Source organism: Cetorhinus maximus, chromosome 1 (assembly GCF_964194155.1).
Source record: "Cetorhinus maximus chromosome 1, sCetMax3.hap1.1, whole genome shotgun sequence".
Taxonomy (NCBI): domain Eukaryota; kingdom Metazoa; phylum Chordata; class Chondrichthyes; order Lamniformes; family Cetorhinidae; genus Cetorhinus; species Cetorhinus maximus.
Genome location: NC_135879.1, coordinates 189,695,417 through 189,721,155, shown reverse-complemented (window position 1 = coordinate 189,721,155; position 25,739 = coordinate 189,695,417). Strand labels below are relative to the sequence as shown.

General features: G+C 41.1%; 1 protein-coding gene across 2 annotated transcripts in view; it reads left to right on the top strand.

Annotated features, from left to right (window-relative positions):
• mtmr12 (myotubularin related protein 12) overlaps positions 1 to 25,380 on the top strand; it is a 65,362-nt gene extending 39,982 nt beyond the window's left edge. Inside the window, exons 11-16 of one of the 2 annotated variants that reach the window (XM_078551197.1) lie at positions 7,612 to 7,682; positions 8,001 to 8,170; positions 10,283 to 10,453; positions 11,943 to 12,101; positions 12,921 to 12,977; positions 20,768 to 25,380. In XM_078551197.1, coding sequence (XP_078407323.1) covers positions 7,612 to 7,682; positions 8,001 to 8,170; positions 10,283 to 10,453; positions 11,943 to 12,101; positions 12,921 to 12,977; positions 20,768 to 21,349 — 1,210 coding nt within the window. In that variant the 3' untranslated portion in view covers positions 21,350 to 25,380. The remainder of the gene's footprint in view (positions 1 to 7,611; positions 7,683 to 8,000; positions 8,171 to 10,282; positions 10,454 to 11,942; positions 12,102 to 12,920; positions 12,978 to 20,767) is intronic. The other variant, XM_078551206.1, reaches the window with a different exon arrangement.
• The last annotated feature ends 359 nt before the right edge of the window (positions 25,381 to 25,739 follow it).

The window sequence follows — 25,739 nt, the reverse complement described above, 5'->3', positions numbered from 1 at the left end:
CCTTTGACACACAGGAGAAAGAGGCTATAGGTCTTGTTCTTTTCAGGCTATTCTGCTGCACTGCTCTCACATAAAACCCTGGTCATCTGGTCAGGAGCCAGTCAGGCCGTTGTTGTCAGCAGCTCCCTTGGTCCAGGACTCCTTTCTGGCACCATCTTGTCTTTCATGGCACACTCTGTTCCAGGACTGCAACATTGTATATATCTCTCATCCTGCTCCAATGGACATGTCTTTCAAACTGTAACCATTGTAATTTTAATCCATAGTCCAACAGAAAATAAAAAGATAGGTTCTTTACACAAATCACTCCTAGCCAATAAAATACTGTTGAAGTGTTACCACTGTTGTAATGTAGGAACACCACGAGAGTTAGGTGGGTGACATGAACTCCCAGATCTCTCTGGTTTACCCCATCATTCAGCTTTCATCCATTCAAGGTATAATGACATTTTGATGACCTGCTATATGGAGTTTCTAGGTGTAAGGGCAGAAAATAACACAACAGAAAGATCACTGTTGTAAGGTGCCTCATCTGAGGTCTGGAGGCTTGTGTGATTGAACATAAACCATTTATTGTTAACACAATTATATGCATGTCTCCAAGGTAAAGCCCTAACTAGGTGCTATCTTTATGCTGACTATCATGTGACTCTCCATATGTGGGTGGTACTGCTTCCCCAGTCCCACTTTAACCCTTACTAAGGGTTACACCTCAACCCCCTTCCACGACACCTTCCCATGCAACCGCAGAAGGTGCAACACCTGCCCCTTTACTTCCCCTCACCTCACCATCCAAGGGCCCAAACACTCCTTTCAAGTGAAGCAGCATTTCACTTGCAATTCCCTCAATTTAGTCTATTGCATTTGCTGCTCCCAATGCGGTTTCCTCTACATTGGAGAGACCAAACGCAGACTGGGTGGCCGCATTGGGGAACACCTTCGGTCTTTCCGCAAGCATGACCCAGACCTCCCTGTCGCTTGCCATTTCAACACTCCACCCTGCTCTCATGCCCACATGTCCGTCCTTGGCTTGCTGCATTTTTCCAGTGAAGCTCAACGCAAACTGGAGGAACAGCACCTCATCTTCCGACTAGACACTTTACAGCCTTCCGGACTGAATATTGAGTTGAACAATTTTAGACCATGAACACACTCCTCCATCCCCACCCCCTTTCCAATCCCCCTTTTTACCAATAATTTATATAGATTTTTCTTTTCCCAACTATTTCCATTATTTTTAAATGTATTTCCATCCATTGTTTTATCTCTACCTTTTGGCCGATTTCGATCCCTTCCCCCCCCTCCACCCCCAGTAGGGCTATCTGTACCTTGCTCGTCCTGCTTTCTACCCTTAATGTCACCTATTAGCACATTCCTTAGATAATATCACCACCTTCAACGCCTCTTTGTTCTTTTGTCTATGACATCTTTTGGCTATCTCCACCTATCACTGGCACTCTATCCAGCTCTACCTGTCCCATACCCCCCTTAAACCAGCTTATATTTCACCTCTTTTCTATTTTTCCTTAGTTTTGTTGAAGAGTCATACGGACTCAAAGCATTAACTGTGTCCCTCTCCGCAGATGCTGTCAGACCTGCTGAGTTTTTCCAGGTATTTTTGTTTTTGTTTTGGATTTCCAGCATTTGCAGTTTTTTTGCTTTTATTCAAGAATGTAATAACTTGCACTTCCTCTGATTTCCTACTTAACTCCGACGTACTCCTGTAATCTAAAAATTTTCTTCTCAATGATGCACAAGTTTGCATCTGGTTTGGCCCTTGCTGAATTCATTGTTCTAATAGTTTTAATTTACTATCCATGGCTGTTTTTCATAACAGGAGTATTTGTTTTCAAGATGATGCAGCAGTAACCTTTTTCTTTCTCTCCTCTTCCCGTGCTTGTCGGGTTACAACGGGCTCCCGTTGTGATATTGGAGCCATCTTTAAAATGTTGCTATTCTGCGGGAAACCTCTTAAACTAATTGTTTTCGCTAGCAATTTGCTTCTGAGTTTGGAAAATCAACTTGAAGGCGTTTAGTTTTCTTGCTCTGCATTCTGTTTTAATTTTTTTTTCCTTCCATTTGAGCTCAGCTGCCACATGCTATGGTGCTGACTCCAGACCTGGCTGCCGTGTTGTTTTAGCTGCGCTGGTTAAACAATCAATATGCTCTGCCTGATTGGTGCTCTTATTATTTTTAAAAGGTTATTTCAGTCTTTTAGTGAATTTTGCTCACCCCGCCTCCACCACCTCTGAGGCAGAGAATTCCAAAGTCACACAACTCTCAGAAAAAATTTCTCCTCATCTCTGTCCTAAAAGGGCATCCCCTAATTTTAAAACAGTGCCCCCTAGTTCTGGACTCACCCACAAGAGGAAACAACGTCCACCTTGTCAAGGCCATTCAGGATCTTGTATACTTCAATCAAATCACCCCTCACTCTTCTAAACTCCAGTGGAAACAAGCCCAGTCTATCCAACCTTTCCTCATAAGAAACCCACTCATTCCAGTATCATTCTAGTAAACTTCCTTTGAACCGCCCCCAATGCATACTCTGGTGGAGTCCTTTTCAGTTGCACAGCGGATCTTTTTTCTGCCACTTGAGACTCTGTGCCTGCAGCGGAGCTTTCTTTTTTAAGGTGATCTCCAACCGTGTCTTGGAATTGGGTGCATTTCACTCAGGTCGGACTGTAGTTTCTTAACTTTTTTTATTCTCTGGAAATTTGACCCTCTTCACATGCTGCTTGGAGGTACTAGGTTCTTTCTTTAGCTGCCGCCATGTTGGAAGGTTGTTAGTTGTCTTGCTAAGAGGTCCGGAGGCTTGTGTGGTTGACCATAAATTGTTTATTGTTAACACGCAGCATGGTTGACTCTTAAATGCCCTCTAAAAATGGCCTAGCACGCCACCCAGTTATATCAAACCTCTAAAAACAAGTACAAAAGGAATGAAACTAGACAGACCACCCAGCCTCGACCTAGGCACCGGAAACGACAATGGCAATCTCAGCCCTGTCGACCCTGTCAAATCCTCCTTACTAACATCTGGGGGCTAGTACCAAAATTGGGAGAGTTGTCTCACAGACTAGTCAAGCAACAGCCTGACACAGTCATATTCATACATTACAGGTAATGTCCCAGACACCACCATCACCATCCCTGGGCATGTCCTGTCCTACTGGCAGGACAGACCCAGCAGAGGTGGCAGCACAGTGGTATACAATCAGGAGGGGGTTGCCCTGGGAGTCCTTGACATTGACTCCAGACCCATGAAGTCTCATGGCACCGGGTCAAACATGGGCAAGGAAAGCCCCTGTTGATTACCACATACTGCCCTCCCTCAGCTGATGAATCAGTGCTCCTAGATGTTGAACATCACTTGGATTAAGCACTGAGGGTGGCAAGGGCACAAACCAGCATAAGCAGCAAGTGATAGACAGAGCTAAGCGATTCCACAACCAATCGATCAGATCTAAACTCTCAGGCCTGCCACATTCAGTCATGAATGGTGATGGACAATTAAACAACTTGCTGGAGGCGGAGGCTCCACAAATGTCCCCATCCTCAATGATGGGGGAGCCCAGCGCATCAGTGCAAAAGATGAGGCTGAAGCATTCACAACAATTTTCAGCCAGTAGTGTTGTGTGGATGATCCATCACTCCTCCTCCAGAGGTCCCCAGTATCTCGGATGCCAGTCTTCAGCCAATTCGATTCACTCTGTGATATCAAGAAATGGCTGAAGGCTTTGGACAGCGCAAAGGCTATGGGCCCTGACAATATTCTGGCTATAGTACTGAAGACTTGTGCTCTAGCTTGGCTAGGGGTACGGCATATTCTGTTCCAGTACAGCCGCAACACTGACATCTACCTGGCAATGTGGATAATTGCCCAGGTGTGTCCTGTACACACACAGCAGGACAAATCCAACCTCGCCAATTACTGACCCATCTGTCTACTCTCAATCATCAATAAAGTGATGAAAAGCACCATCAACAGTGCTATCAAGCTGCACTTGCTTAGCAATAACCTGCTCAGTTTGGATACCACCCAGGGCCACTCGGCTTCTGACCTCATTACAGCCTTGGTTCAAACATGGACAAAAGAGCTGACCTCCCGAGGTGAGGCAAGAGTGACTGCCCTTAACATCAAGGCAGCATTTGACCAAGTGTGGCATCAGGGAGCCCTAGCAAAACTCGAGTCGATGGGAATAGGGAGGGGGAAAACTCTGGTTGGAGTAATACCTAGCACAAAGGAAGATGGTTATGGTTGTTGGAGGTCGATCACCTCAGTTCCAGGGCATCACTGCAGGAGTTCCTCAGGGTCGTGTCCTAGGCCCAACCATCTTCAGCGGCTTCACCAATGACCTTCCATCATAAGGTCAGAAGTGGGAATGTTCGCTGATGATTGCAGAATGTTCACCATTCATGACTCCTCGGATACCGAAGCAGTCCATGTCCAAATGTAGCAAGACTTGGATAATATTCAGGCTTGGGCTGACAAGCGGCAAGTAACATTCGTGCCACACAAGTGCCAGGCAATGACCATCTCCAAAAAGAGAATCTGACCATCGCTGAATCCCCCACTATCAACATCCTGGGGGGTTACCATTGAACTGGACTAGCCATATAAATACTGTGGCTACAAGAGCAGGTCAGAAGCTAGAAACCCTGCAGCAAGTAATTCACCTCCTGACTCCACAGCCTGTCCACCATCTACAAGGCACAGGAGTGTGATGGAATACTCTCCACTTGCCTGGATGAGTGCAGGTCCAACAACACTCCAGACACTATCCAGGACAAAGCAGCCTGCATGATTGGCACCCCATCCACAAACATTCACTCCCTCCACCACTGATGCACAGTAGCAGCAGCTTGTACCGCCTACAAGATGCACTGCAGGAACTCACCAAGATGCCTTCGACAGCACCTTTTCAAACCCACGGCTGCTACCACCTAAAAGGACAAGGGCAGCAGACACACGGGAACACCACCACCTGGAGGTTCCCCTCCAAGCCACTCACCATCCTGACTTGGAAACGTATCGCTGTACCTTCACTGTCGTTGGGTCAAAATCCTGGAACTCCCTTCCTAACTACACCATGTGGACTGCAGCAGTTCAAGAAGGCAGCTCATCACCACCTTCTCAAGGGCAATTAGGAATAGGCAATAAATGCTTGCGTAGCCAGTGATATCCACACCCCATGAATGAATTTTTAAAAAAATACATAGCACCTAGTTAGGCCTATACCTTGGAGATATCTTCATGCTGATTTCTCTCGGACTACCTCTACACAGTCTACCAACATGTGACTCTCTAAATCATAATGTGGGCAGTACTTTTTCTCGAGTCCCAAATAACCTTTTACTAACCTGAACAACCTTACACCTTTTATATTACAATCACCTCCGAGACTGAACAATTGCATGGAGGCATATGGGAATAAACCACTTAATCTCGCAATGATTTTTTTTCTCTGATTTTTCTCTTTACTACTCCTAACCTGAAAGTTTGGACTGGTAGTAGGGTTTCATTTTCATACAGACTCTTGCACTTCACTGAAATGGTAATTTTAATTTCTTAATATTTAAGCCCAGAAGGTAGAATTATTTCATAAATTAGATTTTTAAATTTTGTAATAAATTTTTTGCTAAAACTTTAGCTTTCAGTCTGTAAATTCACATTGAAATTATAGAGAGTTTAACATTTGAGCATACGAATTTGGAGCAGGAGTAGGCCACTAGGCCCTTCAAGCTTGCTCCGCATGGCTGATCTGATTTTAACCTCAATTTCACATTCCTGCCTATCCCTGATAATTTTTCATGTCCTTGCTTATCAAGAAACTATCTAGCTCTGCCTTAAAGATATTCAAGGATTCTGCCTCAACCACGTTTTGAGGAAGAGAATTCCAAAGTGTTTCAACTCTGAGAGAAAAAGTTTTCCCTCATCTCTGTCCTAAATGGGCCACCCCTTATTTTGAAACAGTGACCAAGTTCTAGATTCTCCCACAAGTGGAAACATCCTCTCCACATCCATCCTGTCAAGTCCCCTCAGGATCTTGCATGTTTCAATCAAGTCGCCTCTCACTCTTCTAAACTCCAGCAGATACAAGCCTAGTCTGTCCAGCCTTTCCTCATAAGACAACCCACCCATTCCAGCTATTAATCTTGTAAACCTTTTCTGAACTGCTTCCAACGTATTTGCATCTTTCCTGAAATAAGGAGAGCAATAGTGTACACAGTACTCCAGATGTGGTCTCACCAATGTTCTACAACTGAAGCATAACCTCCCTACTCATGTATTCAATTCCCTTAACAACAAACGATAACATCCTATTAGCTTTCCTAATTGCTTGCTGCCCCCACATACTAACCTTTTGCAATTCATGCACTAGAACACCCAGATCCCTCTGTTACTCTGAGCTCTGCAATCTCTCTCTGTTTAGATAATATGCCTTTTTAAAAAAAAAATTCATCTTGCCAAAATGGACAGCCTCACATTTTCCCACATTGTACTCCTTTTGCCGTATCTTTGCCCACTCTCCTAACCTATCTATATCTTTTTGTAGCCTCCTCTTCACAACTTACTTTTCTATCCATCTTTGTGTCATCCGTAAATTTAGCAACCATACCATTGGCCTCTTCATCCAAATTATTTATGTAAATTGTAAAGAATTGAGGCCCCAGCGCTGATCCCTGTGGTACACCACTCGTCACATTCTGCCAACCAGAAAACAAGCCACTTAGTTTTCCCTCCCTGAGTTTTTGGGGTAATTAGGTTCAGTCTGCATGAGCAAAATACATTATTCTTTCATCATGCTTGTGTCTCATACTGGTGATCCAAGGAAACTGCTTATCTGATGCAAAGCGAAACATGTAGAAATTGGACCATGTAGGGCCTGGTTTACATCATAAAGAGGCAGCAAAAGAACCAATTCTGCAGACCTACATCCTGCTTCCCCAGAACATTTTGAAAAATATTCAAGGTGAAATTGTCAGGCTGTTTTTCAGGAGTCCCCGGTAGGATGCTAAAACAGGGCATGGGTCCTCTGCGTATGTAAATTGGAGGCCTTATATCTGTTTTGGGAGCTCTTGCAGAAATGGAGCAAGGCAAACATCAAGCCTGCACCACTCGGGATTGTTTAGTGACTACCAACTAAAGTAAAAAAGTAAATTGTTTTCCTAATGCAAATTTTTAACAACATTTTGTGGAGGCAGGAGCAGCACCAATGGTCTCCTGACTCATCAGTCATCGCCATTTTTCCACACCAGCACCCCCTCCTCCACCCCCAATCCCCTTTCCCAGACTTGCCTTTGGTGCTGCTGGCCAGGCAAGCAGAGCAACATTCCTGCTTTCCAAATGCGAGTGTGTCCTCTGGAGTTACAGGTGCTGACACCTCATGTAGAAAATATGGCCTGTGGCCCAATATTGGGCTGGCTTTCATGTCTTCATTTCAGTGTGCCCACAAGTGGTACCCAGACAGTTTTCTGCCCTCCATTCCTTGGTAGTAAAATAATTGAAGGATAGCTGGAAGATGGCATTGATTTTTAGATTTTCTTATGAGCAGTAATCTTGACATAAGTTCTTCTAGTACATGAGATGTGGGCTGCGTTTCTTTACAGACAATGTCTGAAGAAAGCCTTGGATATTGTTGAATGCCTGGAACAAAGAAACACATCAGTGGTGCTTGTGGGTAAGGAAGAGTTAGATTATTTTTTCTTTTACTACATATTGAGTTCTTGCAACATTGCCATATTTTAAGATCAAGCAAAATATAATGTGGAACAAATTATTTTACTTTCTGTTAACCATTTTTATCCACTTTATTTAATCAGAATCTCTTTCTGTCTGAAATAAAACTTTTAACTAGGTGGGTGGGGGAATTAATGGATTGTGTCAAGAGGTTGCTCATTTTTCTCTTCCATTTCTTTCCCCACTCCCCAGTTATAACTGCTTCGCCTTCACATTAGAGAACTCATTTTGAGTGTGTTCTTGTCCTTTCCCCACACAGAAGAAAATTGCTCTGATTTGTGCTGTCTAATAGCGAGTCTAGTCCAGGTGATCATAGACCCACATTTTAGAACAATATCTGGCTTCCAGAGTTTAATTCAGAAGGAGTGGGTGATGGGCTGCCATTGTTTTCTGGATCGATGTAATCTTCTGCGAAGCAATGATAAAGAGGTAAGGTTGAAACAATTAAGAGACACGAGTAATTGCTCTCCACTGCTAACTTTAAATTGGATAGCTGTGTACAATGTGGAATTTGTTCTTTTTCTGGGAAAATTGTTTCCAGTAGATTCTGTAACTGCCAGGCAAGACATAGATAAAAAGCTTAATGTTAGTGTGTTGCTGCATCTCAGTTTATGGGATTAAGTCAATAGTTCATCCAATTTTGTGTATACTATGCTAAGTGGGAAATTAATCCTCAATATTATAATGGCTACTTTGAGTACTATCTCTGCATAATTTGTGACTTGCTAAATGACTTAATTGAGTTACTCGTAACATCTGCCTAGTGGTGTGAAGTGATGTACCGATATTATATAATTTGGAGGAAAAGTTTTTTTAAACTGATTTACAACCGCTTCCTCTTCCTTGCACCCTTTCTTCCCAAGTGACATGAGTCTATGACCTCAGTTAGGGTGTATGTTGGAGGAGATACCAGGGAAATAGGAAGAGTATGTTCAGGGCTGCTCTCTTACAACCCTGCGCTGAAGGCATCATTTTTAGATCTGTAGTAACCATCCCCTGTAGAAAGCAGTTTTCTGTATTAGTGGAAGGAACCTGAATCATAACCTTCAGCCAAAGTAACAATGAGAATTTTTAATAACTAGAACAGGACAGATGACTCCGCAGAGAAATTTTGCTTTAATAAATGCTTTGTTTTCAACACAGTTACCATGTATTTTAAACAAAGCTTGTAATCAAAAGTAACAGAAAATACTGGAAACACTCAGGTCTGGCAATACCTGCAAAGAGAAACAGAGTTGATGTTTCAGGTTTATGATGCTTCATTAGAACTGGAAAAAGTTAGGAGAAACAGTCGCTAAGTAAGTACAGAGCCAGGAAAAAGGACATGGAAAGAACAAAATAGAATTCTGATGGGGTGAGTACAGGAATGATTAAATTGCAAAATGAGATGGTAATGACAAGTATCAAAACAAAAGATGGGCTCACAGGAGGTGTAAATGGTTACAGGACAGCAGCAGTGCAAGAGGCAAGCAAGTGAAATGTCATGTAGCGAAAGGCTCCCATGGCCCAGGAATGTGGCGGAAGTGAAGAAACTCGACCCCAGAAATGTGGATCACCTAGCCATGTACCGATAGGGGAACCCCCACCCAAAGTGCCAGCTCACATCAGAACCACTGAGTGGAAGTGGTGCAGCCTTCCCACTATTAACAGCATCTAGTGTCCAAAAGACACCTGTTAAGGTCCAAAGTTATTAAACTCCAGGCCGGAAAGCTGTAGCATGCTTATTAGAAAGATGAGGTGTTGTACTTTGAGCTTGCATCGAGGCCAGAGAGGTGGGGTGTAATGGAGAATTAAAATGGCAAGCAACCAGAAGCTTAGTCGCAGTTGAGGACTCCAATAGAGATGTTCAAAAGAGATCGTTCAGTCTGCATTTCATTTGCCAGGTATGGGACAACACATTGTAAGCAGCGAATACATATACTAAGTTGGATGAAGTACAAGCAAGTTGTTGTTTCACCCAGGCAAGTATTTGGGGCCACAGCAGTGGGAAGGGAGGAGGTGAAAGGACAAATGTTGCATCCCCTGCTTGCTTTGAAGGGGATTTGAGGTTGTAGGTGATTGAAGAGTGGATCAACGTGTAATGGAGGGAATGATTCCATTGGAATGCTGAAAGGGCAGGAGGAGGAGGATGTTTGCCACCTCCATGACACCACCACCAGAAGATGATCCACTGAATGTGGGGACTGGTTGGATGGAGGTTAGAAGCAAAGTTTGCAGTTTGGAATGAGAGCATGAAGTGGCACCAATACATTATCATTGTACCAGTAAGAGGGGTAAGGGAGATGATATGAGTAGGATTAGAACAAAGGATGTTCTACTTGTCATTTAAAAGCAGACATAGCAAGGTCCCTTGTGTGTTCCCATAGCAACACTTTTTTGGAGAAGCTGTGAAATGTGAAGTCATTTGTCTTATCTACAGAATCAAATGAGTTTATAATGACCAAAAATAGTCATTACGTCATTATTTTAATTTTGTTTGTAAAGTAGGCATAAGCTTTGACAAAAGTAATACCATTTTTGCAACCTTTTTTTAAATTGAAGGCACCAGTATTTCTTCTCTTCCTGGAATGTGTGTGGCAGTTACTTCAGCAATATCCACCAGCCTTTGAGTTTACAGAGACCTACATGACTATATTGTCAGACAGCATGTTCATCCCTATCTTTAGCACCTTCCTGTTCAATTCACCATGGCAAAGGGATAATAACCAAATGGTAGGTGTTCTAGTTGTTACAAAATGTCTTTTAGATTCTTTGTATTTGCTTGTTACTGAATCACTATCGACTTGCTAGATTTGATGTATCTGAATATTGATTATGGTTCCTTACTAGTAAAATGTATTTCTAAAGCCGACATAAATGGATATCTGCTTCTGAGTTCCATTACAATGCTAAAGGGAAGTTATAATCTTCGAGCATGTTAAGGTGATATCAATTATCTCATACAAAAGCAAAATACTGCAGGTGCTTGAAATCTGAAATAAAAGCAGAAAATTCTGCAGGACTGCCAACATCTGCAGCGAGAGAAACTGTGTTAATGCTTCAGGTCGATGACCTTTTATCAGAACTGGAAAAAGTAGCGATGTAACAAGTTTTATCAAGTACAGAGGCAAAGAAAGTGGGGAAGAAAGGAAAGGACAAAAGGGAAGGTCTGTGATTGGGTGGAAGACAGATTAAATGACAAGGGATGTTGGTACAAGACAAATGGGGTGATAATGGAACAAGTAAAGAAACAAAAGATGTGTCTAGAGGACGTATTAATGGGAAAATGCAGAATTATTACTAACAACTACTGCCCAAAACCAAATGGAAGAAATAGGAGCAGAGGTTACGATCTGAAGTTGAACTCCACATTGAATCTGGAAGGCTGTAAAATGCCTAATCTAAAGATGAGGTGCTATTCCTGAAGCTTGCATGCAGGAACAGTTTAGGAGGCCAAGGTTAGAGTGGGAGTGGAGCAAAGAATTAAATGACAGGTGACCAAAAGCTCATGCTTGTGAACTGAACGAAGGTGCTTCACAAAGTGATCACGCAATCCGTATTTAGTCTCCCCCAATGTAGAGGGAATTGGATAGTGAGTAGTGAATACAAGTTGAAAGAAGTACAAGTAAATTGCTATTTCACCTGGAAGGAGTATTTGGACAGAGAAGGAAAGAAGTGATGTGGGAATGGGCGGTGGTGTTTGGGGTAACCAAGGAGTAGACCAGAGTATCGCAAAGGAAATTGTCTCTTTAGTAAGCTGAAAGGAGAAGGGAAGAAATGTTTAGTGGTAGCATCATGCTGGAGGTGGATAGCTATTCAGAGACTCGTTGGATCCAATATTCTCCTTTTAGTGCTGGAAAACTTTAATTCTATAAAGTAAAAAAAATTGCAACATTTAAAAAAAAATCAATATCATCCTCACCTTCCTATCCACAACTACAATTATGAACTTCAATGTTTTCAATAAGTAACACTATAATAAAAATATCACTTAATTCCTAATTTTGCAACTGTTAGAACAGATGTTAACATTTAGAATTTAGGAGATATGTTTAGTGCAAATGCCAATATTTTGCACTGTTATTTTGTTTTGTGCTGCAGAGCAGTATAAAGAGATACTGTCTTAGGATGAACCTTTATTTCTGTCCTCATCCAAATTGTTTGTGTTGAAGATGTGTTATTTTGCCAGTCAGGTCACAGTCTGTTTTCTTTGTTTTTGTAGCTTGATGAAGATCGGCGAATGGTAAACAGGTCATTGAAACTTCCCAGTGTTTGGGAATGGTCTGTGCAGTTTGAGAACTCTGTTCAAGCACTCTTTTATAATCCACTTTACATTGGAAAGCCAAAAACGGATAACGTTAGAAGAACCCAACGTGTTAAGGTAATTCGTTTAAATTTTGGATCGTGTATTTTTAATATATAGTTAATATCCTTGCATAGGGACATTAGAAAAAGTCTAGATAACATCCTGTGGTTTTGCTCAATGCTGTAGAAAAGTATTTTTGGTGAGCGACCTAGTCCAAGTCTCTTTGCTATAGGGGCTGTTGTTGGGGGTGGGGAGGGTGGTGTGCATCTCGCTGACTAGCTTTAGTCAAGTAGATGAGCTAAATACTGTCTGCAATTCATAAAAGAAAACTTGCTTGTTATTTTTTTTCTATAAAATGGGTGTTTACAAAGATTCATCCATCAGTAAGTCACATGAGACCAGGATCAACTTAGACTCCTGAAACAAAAGCATGTGAAAACTCTAATTTCAAATTGTAGAAATTTTATTTTTAAAAATGACTACTACTGACTTCTCATAGTTTGTCCACCAGCGCAGTTCTTTAACTTGGCTGCAACAGAGAGCATGCCTGGAGAAATTGCAAGTGTAAGCAAAAAGCCAGAGATTCGAAAAGAAAACTAAAACCACAATAGATAAAGTAAATGGGATAAATATCGAAGTCTTGAACAATATGGTAGTAGCGATAATTTCATTTGTGTGTGTGTGACGCCATACCTACAGTGAAAAGCCTAGCAAAAGAGCTGACATCAAGTATGTTGCTTCCTAATTAGATATACCTGCAATAATGTTTTCTTGCTACAATAATGCTCTGCCATAAAGTAGCCACATATGAATTAACAGTGGGAGTAGTGAATGTTCTTACAGAAACTATATTTGTCATCTTTGAGTAAATCTGCCTTCTTCATATCATCAAAGGACCCTACACTGAACTGCTTGGAGATTGTTCAGGAAAATTTTCTGGATATACCAGAGGTATTTTAAGGTCTTCAATTTTTGACCAAACCCATCTACTAACTTGACTAGGAGGGTGCATGTTGGGGTTAGCTTGTATTTCGGTTTCATGTAGAGTGGTGCCTAAATTCTTAAGAAAGCCATTGCTTTCAGATATGTAATCATCCTATTTAAACCTGTATTATTAGCAGTGGTAGTTATTAACGTAGACAGCATCAATAAACCTTTTAAAAAATCTCTTCCAAAGATGCTTACAGGACAGAAGGACATTCAGCCCATTATTCAGTTCTAGCTCTCCAGCGTTGACTTCACACCAGAGGAAGTAAACTTTCTTTACTTACCTTCTGAAATTATTTCATCATTTAAAAAATCTATCACTCTATTTTTAGCTTTCTCTCTTCCAGTGAAAATAGTTCCAGTATCTGAAGTCCTGTTTCTTATTCAGTTCCAGGGTCAAAATCCTGGAACTCCCTCCCTAACTGCACTGTGGGTGTACCTACACCATGTGAACTGCAGCTGTTCAAGGCAGCTCACTGCCACCTTCTCAAGGGAATTAGGGATGGGCAATAAATGCTAGCCTAGCCAGCGATGCCCACATCCCGTAACTGAATATAAGAAAAAAAATATACCTTGGTATCATCCTGACGGATCGACACCACAAACACACTCCATGGCTTTTATGCTTTTTCTTCAGAAGGATGCCTAAAACTGCACACAATACTCAGTGGCATACACAAATTTATCATAGCCTCTTTGCTTTTGTACTCTGTGCTCCTATTTATAAAACTCAAAATAATTACCTTTGTTCAAGCTCAGCTGATGAAGAGAAATGTAGGGCCAAAATTGGATTCCTTAGAAGAAACATTTTTTTTTACATCATCATAGTCATATTCATAGTCATAGAGGCCTACAGCACAGAAAAAGGCCCTTTAGCCCATCGTGTCTGTGCCGGTCAAACAAGTACCTAACTATTCTAATCCCATTTTCCAGCACTAGGCCCATAGCCTTGTATGCCATGGCATCGCAAGTGCACATCCAAATACTTCTATGTTATGGGGGTTTCTGCCTCTACCACCCTTTCAAGCAGTGAGTTCCAGATTCCCGCCATCCTCTGGGTGAAAAAATTCTTCCTCACATCCCCTCTAAACCTCCTGCCCCTTACCTCAAATCTATGCCCCCTGGTTATTGATCCCTCCACCAAGGGGAAAAGTTCTTTCCTGTCTACCCTATCTATGCCCCTCATAATTTTATACACCTCAATCATGTACCCCATCAATCTCCTCTGCTCCAGGGAAAATAACCCCAGTCTATCCAATCTCTCCTCATAACTAAAACTCTCCAGCCCAGGCAACATCCAGGTAAATCTCCTTTGCGCACTCACTAGTGCAATCACATCCCTCCTATAATGCAGATTCCAGAACTGCATGAATACTCTAGCTGTGACCTAACCAGCATTTTATACAGTTCCAGCATAACTTCCCTGCTGTTCTATTCTATGCTTCGGCTAATGAAGGTAAATATCCCATATGCCTTCTTAACCACCTTTATCTACCTGTCCCGCTACCTTAAGGGACCGGTGGACATGCACACCAAGGTCCCTCTGATCTTCAGTACTTCCCGGGGTCCTACCATTCATCGTGTATTCCCATGCCTTGTTTGTCCTGCCCAATTGCAATACCTCACACTTATCCAGAAAAAACAACAGACCTAAGGATAGGGAGCACTTTAGAATTCAGCATAGGAGGACCAAGGGATTGATTAAGAAGGGGGAAAATAGAATACGAAAGTAAGCTTGTGGGGAACATAAAAAACTGACTGTAAAAGTTTCTATAGGTATGTGAAGAGAAAAAGATTGGCGAAGACAAATGTAGGTCCCTTACAGTCAGAAACAGGGGAATTTATAATGGGGAACAAAGAAATGACTGACCAAGTAAATACATACTTTGGTTCTGTCTTCACAATGGAGGACACAAATAACATACCAGAAATGTTGGGGAACACAGGGTTCAGTAAGAGGGAGGAACTGAAAGAAATCAGTATTAGGGAAATGGTGTTGGAGAAATTGATGGGATTGAAGGCCGATAAATCCCCAGGGCCTGATAATTTACATCCCAGAATACTTAGGGAAGTGGCCCTAGAAATAATGGAAGCATTGGTGGTCATCTTCCGAGATCCTGTAGACTCTGGAACAGTTCCTACAGATTGGAGGCTAACTAATGTAACCCCACTATTTAAAAAGGGAGGTAGAGAGAAAGCAGGGAATTATAGACCAGTCAGCCTGATATTGGTAGTGGGGAAAATTCTAGAGTCCATTATAAAAGATTTAATAGCTGAGCACATGGAAAACAGTGGCAGAATCGGATAGAGTCAGCATGGATTTATGAAAGGGAAATCATGCTTGACAAACCTACTGGAATTTTTGTAGGATGTAACTAGTAGAGTTGATGAGGGGGAGCCAGTGGATGTGGTTTATTTGGACTTTCAGATGGCTTTCGACAACGTCCCACATAAGAGATTAGCGTGTAAAATTAAAGGGCATGGGATTGGGGGTAGTGTATTGAGATGGATAGAAAACTGGTTGGCAGACAGGAAACAAAGAGTAGGAATAAATGAGTCTTTTTCCAAATGGCAGGCAGTGACTAGTGGGGTACTGCAGGGATCGGTGCTGGGACCCCAGTTATTCACAATATATATTAATGATTTAGATGAGGGAACTAAATGTAATATCGCCAAATTTGCAGATGATACAAAGCTGGGTGGGAGAGTGAGCTGTGAGGAGGATTCAGTGTGATTTGGACAAGTTGAGTGAGTGGGCAAATGCATGGCAGATGCAGTTTAATGTGGATAAATGTGAGGTTATTCACTTTGGTAGCAAAAACAGGAAGTCAGGTAATTATCTGAATGGCTATAAATTGAGAGAAGGGAATGTGCAACGAGACTTGGGTGCCCTCATACACCAGTCGCTGAAGGTAAGCATGCAGGTGCAGCAGGTGGTAAAGAAGGCAAATGGTATGTTGGCCTTCATAGCGAGAGGATTCGAGTACAGGAGCAGGGATGTCTTGCTGCAATTATACAGGGCCTTGGTGGGACCACACCTGAAATATTGTGTGCAGTTTTGGTCTCCTTATCTGAGGAAGGATGTTCTTGCTGTAGAGGGAGTGCAGTGAAGGTTTACCAGATTGATTCCTGGGATGGTGGGACTGACATATGAGGAGGGATTGAGTCGATTAGAATTATATTTGCTGGAGTTCATGAATAAGGGGGTATCTCATAGAAACCTATAAACTTCTAACAGGACTAGACGGGGTAGATGCAGGAAAGATGTTGCCGATGGTGGGGGAGTCCAGAACCAGAGGTCACAGTCTGAGGATACGGGGTAGACCATTTAGGACTGAGATGAGGAGAAATTTCTTCACCCAGAGAGTGGTGAGCCTGTGGAATTCGCCACCACAGAAAGTAGGTGAGGCCAAAACATTGTATGTTTTCAAGGAGTTAGATATAGCTCTTGGGGCGAAAGGGATCAAAGGATATGGGGGGGAAAGCAGGAGCAGGCTATTGAGTTGGATGATCAGCCATGATCATAATGAATGGTGGAGCAGGCGCGAAGGGCCGAATGGCCTGTTCCTCCTAGTTTCTATCCGGATTAAATTCCATTTGCCACTGATCAGCCCATCTGACCAGCCCATCTATATCCTCCTGTAATCTAAGGCTATCCTCCTCACTGTTTACCACCCCACCAGTTTTCGTGTCATCCACGAACTTACTGATCAACCCTCCTACATTCAAGTCTAGATATTTTATATATACCACAAACAGCAAGGGACCTAACACCGATTCCTGTGGAACCCTACTGGATATAGGCATCCAGTCACAAAAACACCCTTTGACCATCACCCTCTGCTTCCTGCCACTTAGCCAATTCTGGATCCAATTTGCTAAGTTACCTTGGATCCCATGGGCTCTTACCTTTGTTATCAGTCTCCCATGCAGGACCTTATCAGAAGCCTTGCTGAAGTCCAAGTAGACTACGTCAAATGCATTGCCCTCATCTACACACCTGGTCACCTCTTTGAAAAATTCAATCAAATTGGTCAGATGTGCCCTCCCCTTAACAAAACCATGCTGACTGTCCTTGATTAATCCCTGCCTCTCCAAGTGTAGATTAATTCTGTCCCTCAGAATTGCTTCCAATAGTTTCCCCACCACTGAGGTTAAACTCACTGGCCTGTAGTTCCCTAGTTTATCCCTTCCTCCCTTCTTGAATAACGGTACCACATTGGCTGTCCTCCAGTCCTCTGGCACCTCCCTGTGGCCAGAGAGGTATTGAAAATTATTGCCAACGCCCCTGCTATCTCCTCCCTTGCCTCACTCAACAGCCTGGGATACATTTCATCCGGGCCTGGAGATTTATCTACTTTTAAGCCTGCCAGACCACTTAGAACCTCCTCCCTTTCTTTGCTAATTTATTTAATTATATCATAGTCCTTCTGCCTGATTTCCATACCCACATCGCCCCTCTCACTTGTGAACACCGACACAAAGTATTCATTTAGAACCCAACTTACGTCTTCCGGCTCCACACACAAATTACCACTATGGTCCTTAATGGGCCTTAGTTATCCTCTTACTCTGAATGTACTTGTAAAATAACTCTGGATTTTCCTTTATTTTACCTGCCAATGTTTTTTCATGCCCCCTTTCTGCTCTCCTAATTTCCTTTTTAAGTTTCCCCCCCTACACATTCTATGCTCCTCTAGGGCTTCCGCTGTTTTGAGCCCTCGGTATCTGCCATAAGCCTCCCTTTTTCTCTTTATCCAATCCTGTATGTCCCTTGACATCTGGGGTTACCTGGATGTGTTGGTCCCACTCTTTGTCTTTGCTGGAATATGTTGGCCCTGTTCTCTCCCTATTTCCTTCTTGAATGAGTCCCACTGCTCTGACGCAGATTTACTTAAAAGTAGCTGCTCCCGGTCCACTCTGGCCAAATCATATCTGATCTTATTAAAATCAGCCTTCCTCCAATTTAGAACTCTGATTTCTGGCCCATCCTTGTCCTTTTCCATAATAACCTTGTATCTAACGGAGTTATGATCACTATCTGCTAAATGCTGCCCCACCAATACCTCTACCACTTGCCTGGCTTCATTCCCTAAAATTAAATCCAAGACCGCCCCCTCTCTTATAGGACCTTCTACATACTGGCTTAAAAAGCTCTGCTGGATGCATTTTAAGAATTTCACTCCTTCTAAATCTATCACACTATGACTAACCAAGTTAATGTTGGGGAAGTTGAAATCCCCCACTATTACTACCCTATTATTTTTACACTTTTCTGAAATTTGCCTACATATCTGCTCTTCTATTTCTCTCTGACTGTTTGTTTGGGGGCCTACAGTACACTCCTAGCAATGTGATTGCTCCTTTTTTGTTTTTCAGTTCTACCCAAATGGCTTCATTTGAGGAGCCTTCTCAGATGTCATCCCTCCTTCCTGCTGTAATTAATTCCTTGATCAATATTGCGATACCCCCTCCTCTTTTTACCTCCTTCCCTGTCTCGCCTGAAGACCCTATATCCTGGAACATTGAGCTGCCAATCCTACCCCTCTCTCAACCATGTCTCTGTAACAGCAATTACATCATACTTCCATGTGTTAATCTGTGCTCTCAACTCATCTGCCTTATTTGTCAGACTCCTTGCATTAAAATAAATACCATCCAACCTTGCCAAACTCCCTTGTGCCTTAACTGGCCTATAATTTCTATGCCTTCCAGACTCACTTGCTCTCTCTCCTAATTTTGGCTGTGCATCTCCCCCTGCTGAACTTCCTCTCAGGAATCTATCCCCCTGCCAAGTTAGTTTAAACCTTCCCTAACAGCACTAGCAAACCTCCCCGCAAGGATGTTGGTCCCATTCCTGTTCAGGTGCAACCCGTCCACCTTGTACAGGTCCCACTGTCCCCAGCAACAGTCCGAATGTCCCAGAAATCTAAAGCCCTTCCTCCTGCACCATCTCTCCAGCCACGCAGTCACCTGGACTAACCTCCTACTTCTATAGTCACTAACACGTGGCAGCAGAAGTAATCCAGAGATTTCTACTTTTGAGGTCTTGTTTTTCAATCTGTTTCCTAGCTCCCTAAATTCTGCTTGCAGGACCTCATCCCTCTTTCTACCTATGTCGTTGGTACCAATATGTACCACGATCTCTGTCTGTCTGCCCTCCCCCTTTAGAATGTCCTGCAGCCGTTCTGTGCCACCAGGGAGGCATCATACCATCCTGGAGTCACGTCTACGGCAGCATTAATGCCTGTCTGTTCCCCTTAGTATCGAGTCCCCTACCACTATTGCTCTTCCCTTCATTTTCCTCCCCACCTCCTCTCGTGCAGCTGAGCCTCTCACAGTGCCATGAGCATGGCTGCACTCCCCAGAGGAACCGTCACTCTCATCGTCTTCTAACACAAAAAAACGATTCTCGAGCGAGATGCACCCTGGGGATTTCCTGACTACCTGCCTGACACCTTTCTTCTGACTGGTCACCCATTCCCTCTCTGTCTGCACTTCCATAAGCTGTGGGGTGACCACGTCTAAAAACATGCTATCCAAGAAATTCTGAGCCTCGCAGATGCACCTCGGTGCCTCCAGCTGCCGCTCAAGCTCCGAAACTCGGAGCTCAAGTAGCTGCAGCTGGTGGCACTTCCTGCACACATGGTTGGTCAGAGCGTAAGGAGCATCTAGGATTTCCCACATGCTTCAGGCGGTACACAACATGGGACTGAGCTGCCCTGCCATGCCTCTAGTTGAAAAAAAACCCCTTTAACTTAATACAGTAAAAAAAAGTTTAATTATTTATGTACTTTGAATAAAAACTAGAACACTTACCTTTCCTTAGCTTAATCTATTTTAAACTGGAGAAAAAAATATATGAGTACATATAAATGTATTTTATGAATTCTTCCCCAACACGCGTGTGCACACACTTGCACTGACTCTCGCACTCCCTAAATAAATGTAGAATTTTGCCAAATGGATCAGAAAACTTCGAGGTTGTATTGTGAGCTGTGCTGATTAGCCGACCTTGGATGGGTTACGAGGGGAACAGTCTTGACTGCTTTTGTCTCCTGTCTCATCCCAGTTAGATATCCTATCAACACTAGCCTAGCCTCGCACAGAAAGAATGGCTGCTTGCTATTTGCTCAAGGTTTTGGAGGACTGATAGTATCTCTGGAATCAGATTGAAGAAAAATGGTGGACCAATCTTGTAGAGGGGAGAGAAGGAGAACATCATGTTGATACTGCAAAATAGATGCACAGAAACCACATGGCAGAAAGTGTAACTTCAGTTTTGGATTAGTTTAAATAACTTCTAATATCCCCAGCTTTCTGAACTACTTGATGGGAGTATAGCATTGGGCAGAAATGGAAACCATTTGTTTACTTAGAAATTCAAGTGACAGTTGGGGCTTAATGCTATGATTTGCCATATCTACCTGGAAGTGAAAATCCATCCCCCACCCCACAAAATTTGCCTGTGTGCATGCCATGCTGATTTTTTGGCTGATTTGCTTAAAAGGAAAATGCAAATATCTGCTGTGTTACTGAATGGCTCAACAGCTTAAATAATTTCATGTCACATATCTATACTCTGCGCAATTCTAGATTTTCTGTTCCTTAGTCATCTCTATTACTATTGCATGTGGATTTTACTATTTGATATTATTACTGTCCATTTCAGTTACACTTTCTTGGAGAAAAGCAAATATTTTGTTGGTAGATTTTTTATATATATGATTTCATTATGCTATTTTTTTTCTCAGCCACAACGCCAGATGTCTCTGCCATCAAGTCCATCCTATCACAATAGGCCTTCACCCAAAAAAGGGTTTTTCAGGGAGGAGACGGATCACTTAATAAAGACTTTTCTAGGTAAAAAGATAAGCAGGTGGACACTCACAGCTGAAGACCATTCAGTTAGCTACAGACTGTTCTATGAAAATTGGCGCAGTAAACCAATTGATCACCACGGACTGCTCCTTCCCTTGCATGATGGTCCTGCTTTAAAAATCTGGGGCCAGCGATACCTGCGTTGGATTCCAGAGGTTCAAATACCAGGTGGTGGTTCAATAACCGCTCTGAACAAAGCCTGTGAAATTATAGATGAGATAAAAACCTTACAGACAAAAGTATCACAGAGGATACTCAAAAGGCAACCAAGTTCTCCAAACACTGATATCTTCACACCATTTCATGAGAGCAGCCGTCTTTCTTCAACTTTTCCATTTGGTACGTTACGTCGGCAATCTATAAAGCCTCGCATTCCAGTCTCAACAAATCTCTCAATGAGCTTTGGATCAATGGAGAACTTGCCAGATGACGAGGAGGATCTAGGTTTGTTATAGCGTAGATTTCCACCCCCCTACAACCACAACATTTTGATTTTATTTTTGGCTGTGAGTCTTTACCAAAATAATGTTGCAAGTCTTTAGTTCAAAAGTTTTTGCATGCCTATGACACCAGCTTCATGAGTTTAAGTTGCTTTGTTTTCTATACTCCTGTTTTCCAGTTTTGTTTAGCAAAAATTCAAAACTGCAATTAATCTCTTAACCAAAAAGTCTGTGTCTATGTTGGGAAGGATAAAATCCAAACCACTGGATCAGTGATCTTGATTTCCTGAGTTATTTTGGCCTAAAGTTGGCTGCTTATGAGCATGTGTACTTGTTAGCAGGGTAGTTGATGCAAAGTAATTCCAAAGCTAAGTACCAGTGTTGATTTTGCCAAAACGTATAGTAAAAACAAACCATCTCCTTTTATTATTGGTGCTGTTTATATTATAGGAGTTTCACATGGTGGAGGGAAATGGCATGACTCAGTTTGGCTGAATTCCTTCTAGATATTTTACAACAGTTTTGGGGGTTTAAACTCATAATTAACATTACCTAAAGACATGTTTGACTAATGTTTCTCTAGCATAATGAAAGCTTATTTGGGTTTGCATCCTTAATGGGGTGTACTGCAAACCCCATTTTCCTCCCCCATTTAATAAGAACTAAAAAACAAAAAACTAGGAAATGGACTGGATTTACAATTTGTCAATAAATGACAAAAGTACAAGCTTTCAAATAGATTTGCACCTCCACTGGTGAAAAATTAATCAAATAATAGTTGAAATCGCAGGTAGGATAAGATCCATTTAAACCGACTGATAGCTTCTCTGGCCTACTGCAGTGATGTCCCTAAACTAACCGTAGTGATACTTGCAGCTACTGACCTCTGGAAATGCAACCCTCAAAGCCTTGGAATATTTATCCTATTTGTTCTAATTTTTAAAATTTGTTTTTATGTTTGAATTTTGTAACAGTTAATTGTTTTTTTTTAGCAATATTGCCTCATCATTGGAATAATTTCCCATCAACACATCATGATCTAGTAGTTTCAGCAACTTGTGATATATGTACATGTATGAGAATATAGATGTTAAAACTTCATACAAGGTCTCCCAAAATCCTGGCATAAATATAGGTCACCTACTAAAACGAGGGCTTGGATACCCCTGGCCTAGTAGGTTCTGCCATGAATCTTCAGCAGTGGGTCCTATAGATTAAATTTTGTTACCAATCTGTGTTGAGCAAGTTAATATCAGCTGGGGAACCAATTAGTGCTACTGAGGTGGAGAGAAAAATCAATTAGAATTCTTGTCCTGATTGCTATCCAGTAAGCCCTGCTGGAGAGATTTTGTGTGGACATTGAATGAATGGGTTGCTGACTTCTTCCATGATTCTGTATTTGGGTATTTCATTCCCTTCAGGAGGCCAGGGAAGAAAATTAGATTTTTTTTTTTACATCCAAGTAAGTATTTCATTGGGCATTTTTGAAGTGTCTCACTCTCCTGAAAGTTAGTTTTGCATGTGTGTATTCTGGATTCAACACAGTTGTTGGCTAAAACTAATTTTCTATTTGATCCTGAATAGCCTTCTGTGATGGGCAGAATCTTGACTACTGACTTATTCTCTTGTACCATATAGTTAAGATATTTAAAGTTGCCATAAGTCTATTTCTGATTTTTTACTGTAAAATATTAAATTACTGTAACATTTTAAGTTGAACACTTTTGGTGTTGGTCCAATTTCTAAATTGGCCAGAGGGAAGGCACTGAAGCTATTAAATTTGTATTTAATAAATAAAACTAATGAGTGATTTATAGTTCTAAATCCAGGTTGCAGTTACCTTGAGATGAAACATTGAATAGACAACATTTCAATTTCATCAACTTACTTGTGAAGATTACATGTAAAATTAATATTAATTAGCTTGCTCAGGAGTTGAAAAGTTTTAAGTGTTAGCAAAACGTGCTTTGAATGGCTCCTGCGGTCTCAAACAGAAGCAAAATACATGATACATCTGTATTAACATTGTACCTATTTTGTTTTGCTTATGGGCATTTTTTTTGTCCTAAAGAGGGGGGTAGGTAACCTCCTCCCAGGGCTTTGACTGTCTGTATACACTGCTCTAAAACCCACCACTAGGAGGCATATTTGAGCTTTATTGTCAAAGCTGCAGTTTGTGATATTTTAAATTTCTGAGCTGCTTAATACCTGAAGAGTAAACTGTTGTATTTAATAATTCCTCTGTTCAGCACTTCAATCTCTATTACACTATCTACATTAGTACATGTTCTTGCCCCTTCTAAATTGTAGTCTATACATACAGGAAAATGTGAAGTAGATTTTTTTGTTATGCCTGTAATTATTGCTCAGATTCAATTTTTGGCAGATTAGATCAAAGTTGCCAGAATCATTGTTTGGGTGCCTGTTATATTTCTAATTTGGGTATAAAATCTCAATGTGCATTAATATTTTTGTGAAACCAGGAAAGTAAGCAGAAATGTTGACCCAATTTTTTTTGGAAACTGGAAATGTTTTTGATTTTTGCAGTGTATATCACTATTTTTTCCTTAATTTATTTTTTGTATTTGTCAAGTTTGTTCTCTCTGCTGATTTTTGCCAAATGAAGACCTGTTTAATTGTTCAACCTTTTTTTCTAAGATGTGCTTTTGAATATTATAGTACACTGGAAAAATAACACAACTTTGCATGGAAACATTCAAACTTGCATGAACAACATCTACCTTTTGGGGAGCTTCCATGTATCTGGATAAACTGAAATATGAAGTATTTTTGGTTGCAATATCTTCCATCTTTCAGTTGAATCCGCTGAATATGCATAGTTTGAGCTTGTATAAATGCAAATAAAGTGGTCTACAATCAGAAAATCACTTTATAATCAACAAGTGAGTCACCTTTTTTATACAAACTGTAGCTGGATTATGTCACTACTTTTTATAGGTTGAATGAATTTAGTATACTGACCATATAATGCACCAAAAAGTTATCATTCAATTCTTTTTAGGGTTTCGGGTGTGCTTATACAATAGACGTGCATGGAGGAAATGGGTTAACAGGAGTTCATCTGTGTTTATTCAACTTTGTCAATATATTACAATACCTGGAAAAAAATGAAAATTAGGTAGCTGTCTTGTTTTTATTTCTCTAAGAAAACACATGTATACAGACTAGAGAACCAAGAACATCTTGTTTTTCTTTAGAAATGGAGGACATCTGAGAGTAACCTCTCCCCTCCATTATGTATTTACGGAAAGTATAATAAACCTTTTGCCTTTTTAAAAATTCTCATCCATTTCAGTTGAACTACATCACATAAAAACCTGTTTGTTTATATACAACAAGAGTTTTTTTTTGGATAGGCAATGTGATTGGTGTCTCATTGGTTGTAAGAGGTATATGGTAGTTCTCAATGTGCAACTTCTATGTTTCCATACATTGATCAATCTTTGAATTTTTCAATCTTTTTTAAATTGAGGTTTTGACTACTGAATTGATTATGAACAGCCTTAACTATACTGTATGATACTGTAAATTATATCAAATTGCTTCACTGTGCCTTGTTAATATAACTGAGTGACAAAATTGTAATTTAAGCACACTGCAAAGTGAGTTGTACTTTTTTATATTGTGGCATTGATATCAGAACTAAATGTATATAATGGGTGTTACCATTTCTAGTGTATTTTGGTGGAAACCTTACAGTATCTTTGCTACCATATTCATTTTAATCTTTGGCCCTGTTGCTATTCAAAGATTGTTGACAATGTTTTCCCAATTAAAGCATAAAATTCAACATTTGTGTTTCTTTTGCATAATCTAAATGTTGCATCTATAAATGTTTTTGTTACAAATAATATCACTTGTTCTAAAGCAAATCTGTTAATATTACCTTAATTTAAATAATATTACCTTGATTTAAATGTATCTTTAGGTAGCCTCTTACACAATGGTGGGTGTGGGCTCAATACCAAACATTTTGTGCTCATGTTACAGATGAATAAAATGAAGTTTCTGCTGTTTTCCTTAAACTAGAAGATTTTCATGTGAGATTTACTTGTGGTTTTGAGCATCATTGACGATGTCCTGTTGCCATAAACAACTGCTCTCCTTAGGCATTCTCGTGGAAGTGTTACAACTGCTGATGTGCAGATTTAATGACTTCTCAATGTCAGGCTCTAGATCAATGACCACCTCCTTGATTGTCTCTTTCAAGAGAAAATGTTGCAAAATGGCTTTATGACATGCTACTAGAATCATAGAAATTACAGCAAAGGAGGGTGACATTTGGTCCATTATGTCTCAACAACTACTTGTATTTATATTGTACCTTTTTTAATGTAATGAAACGTCCCAAGGCACTACATAGGAGCATAAAACCAAGACGACA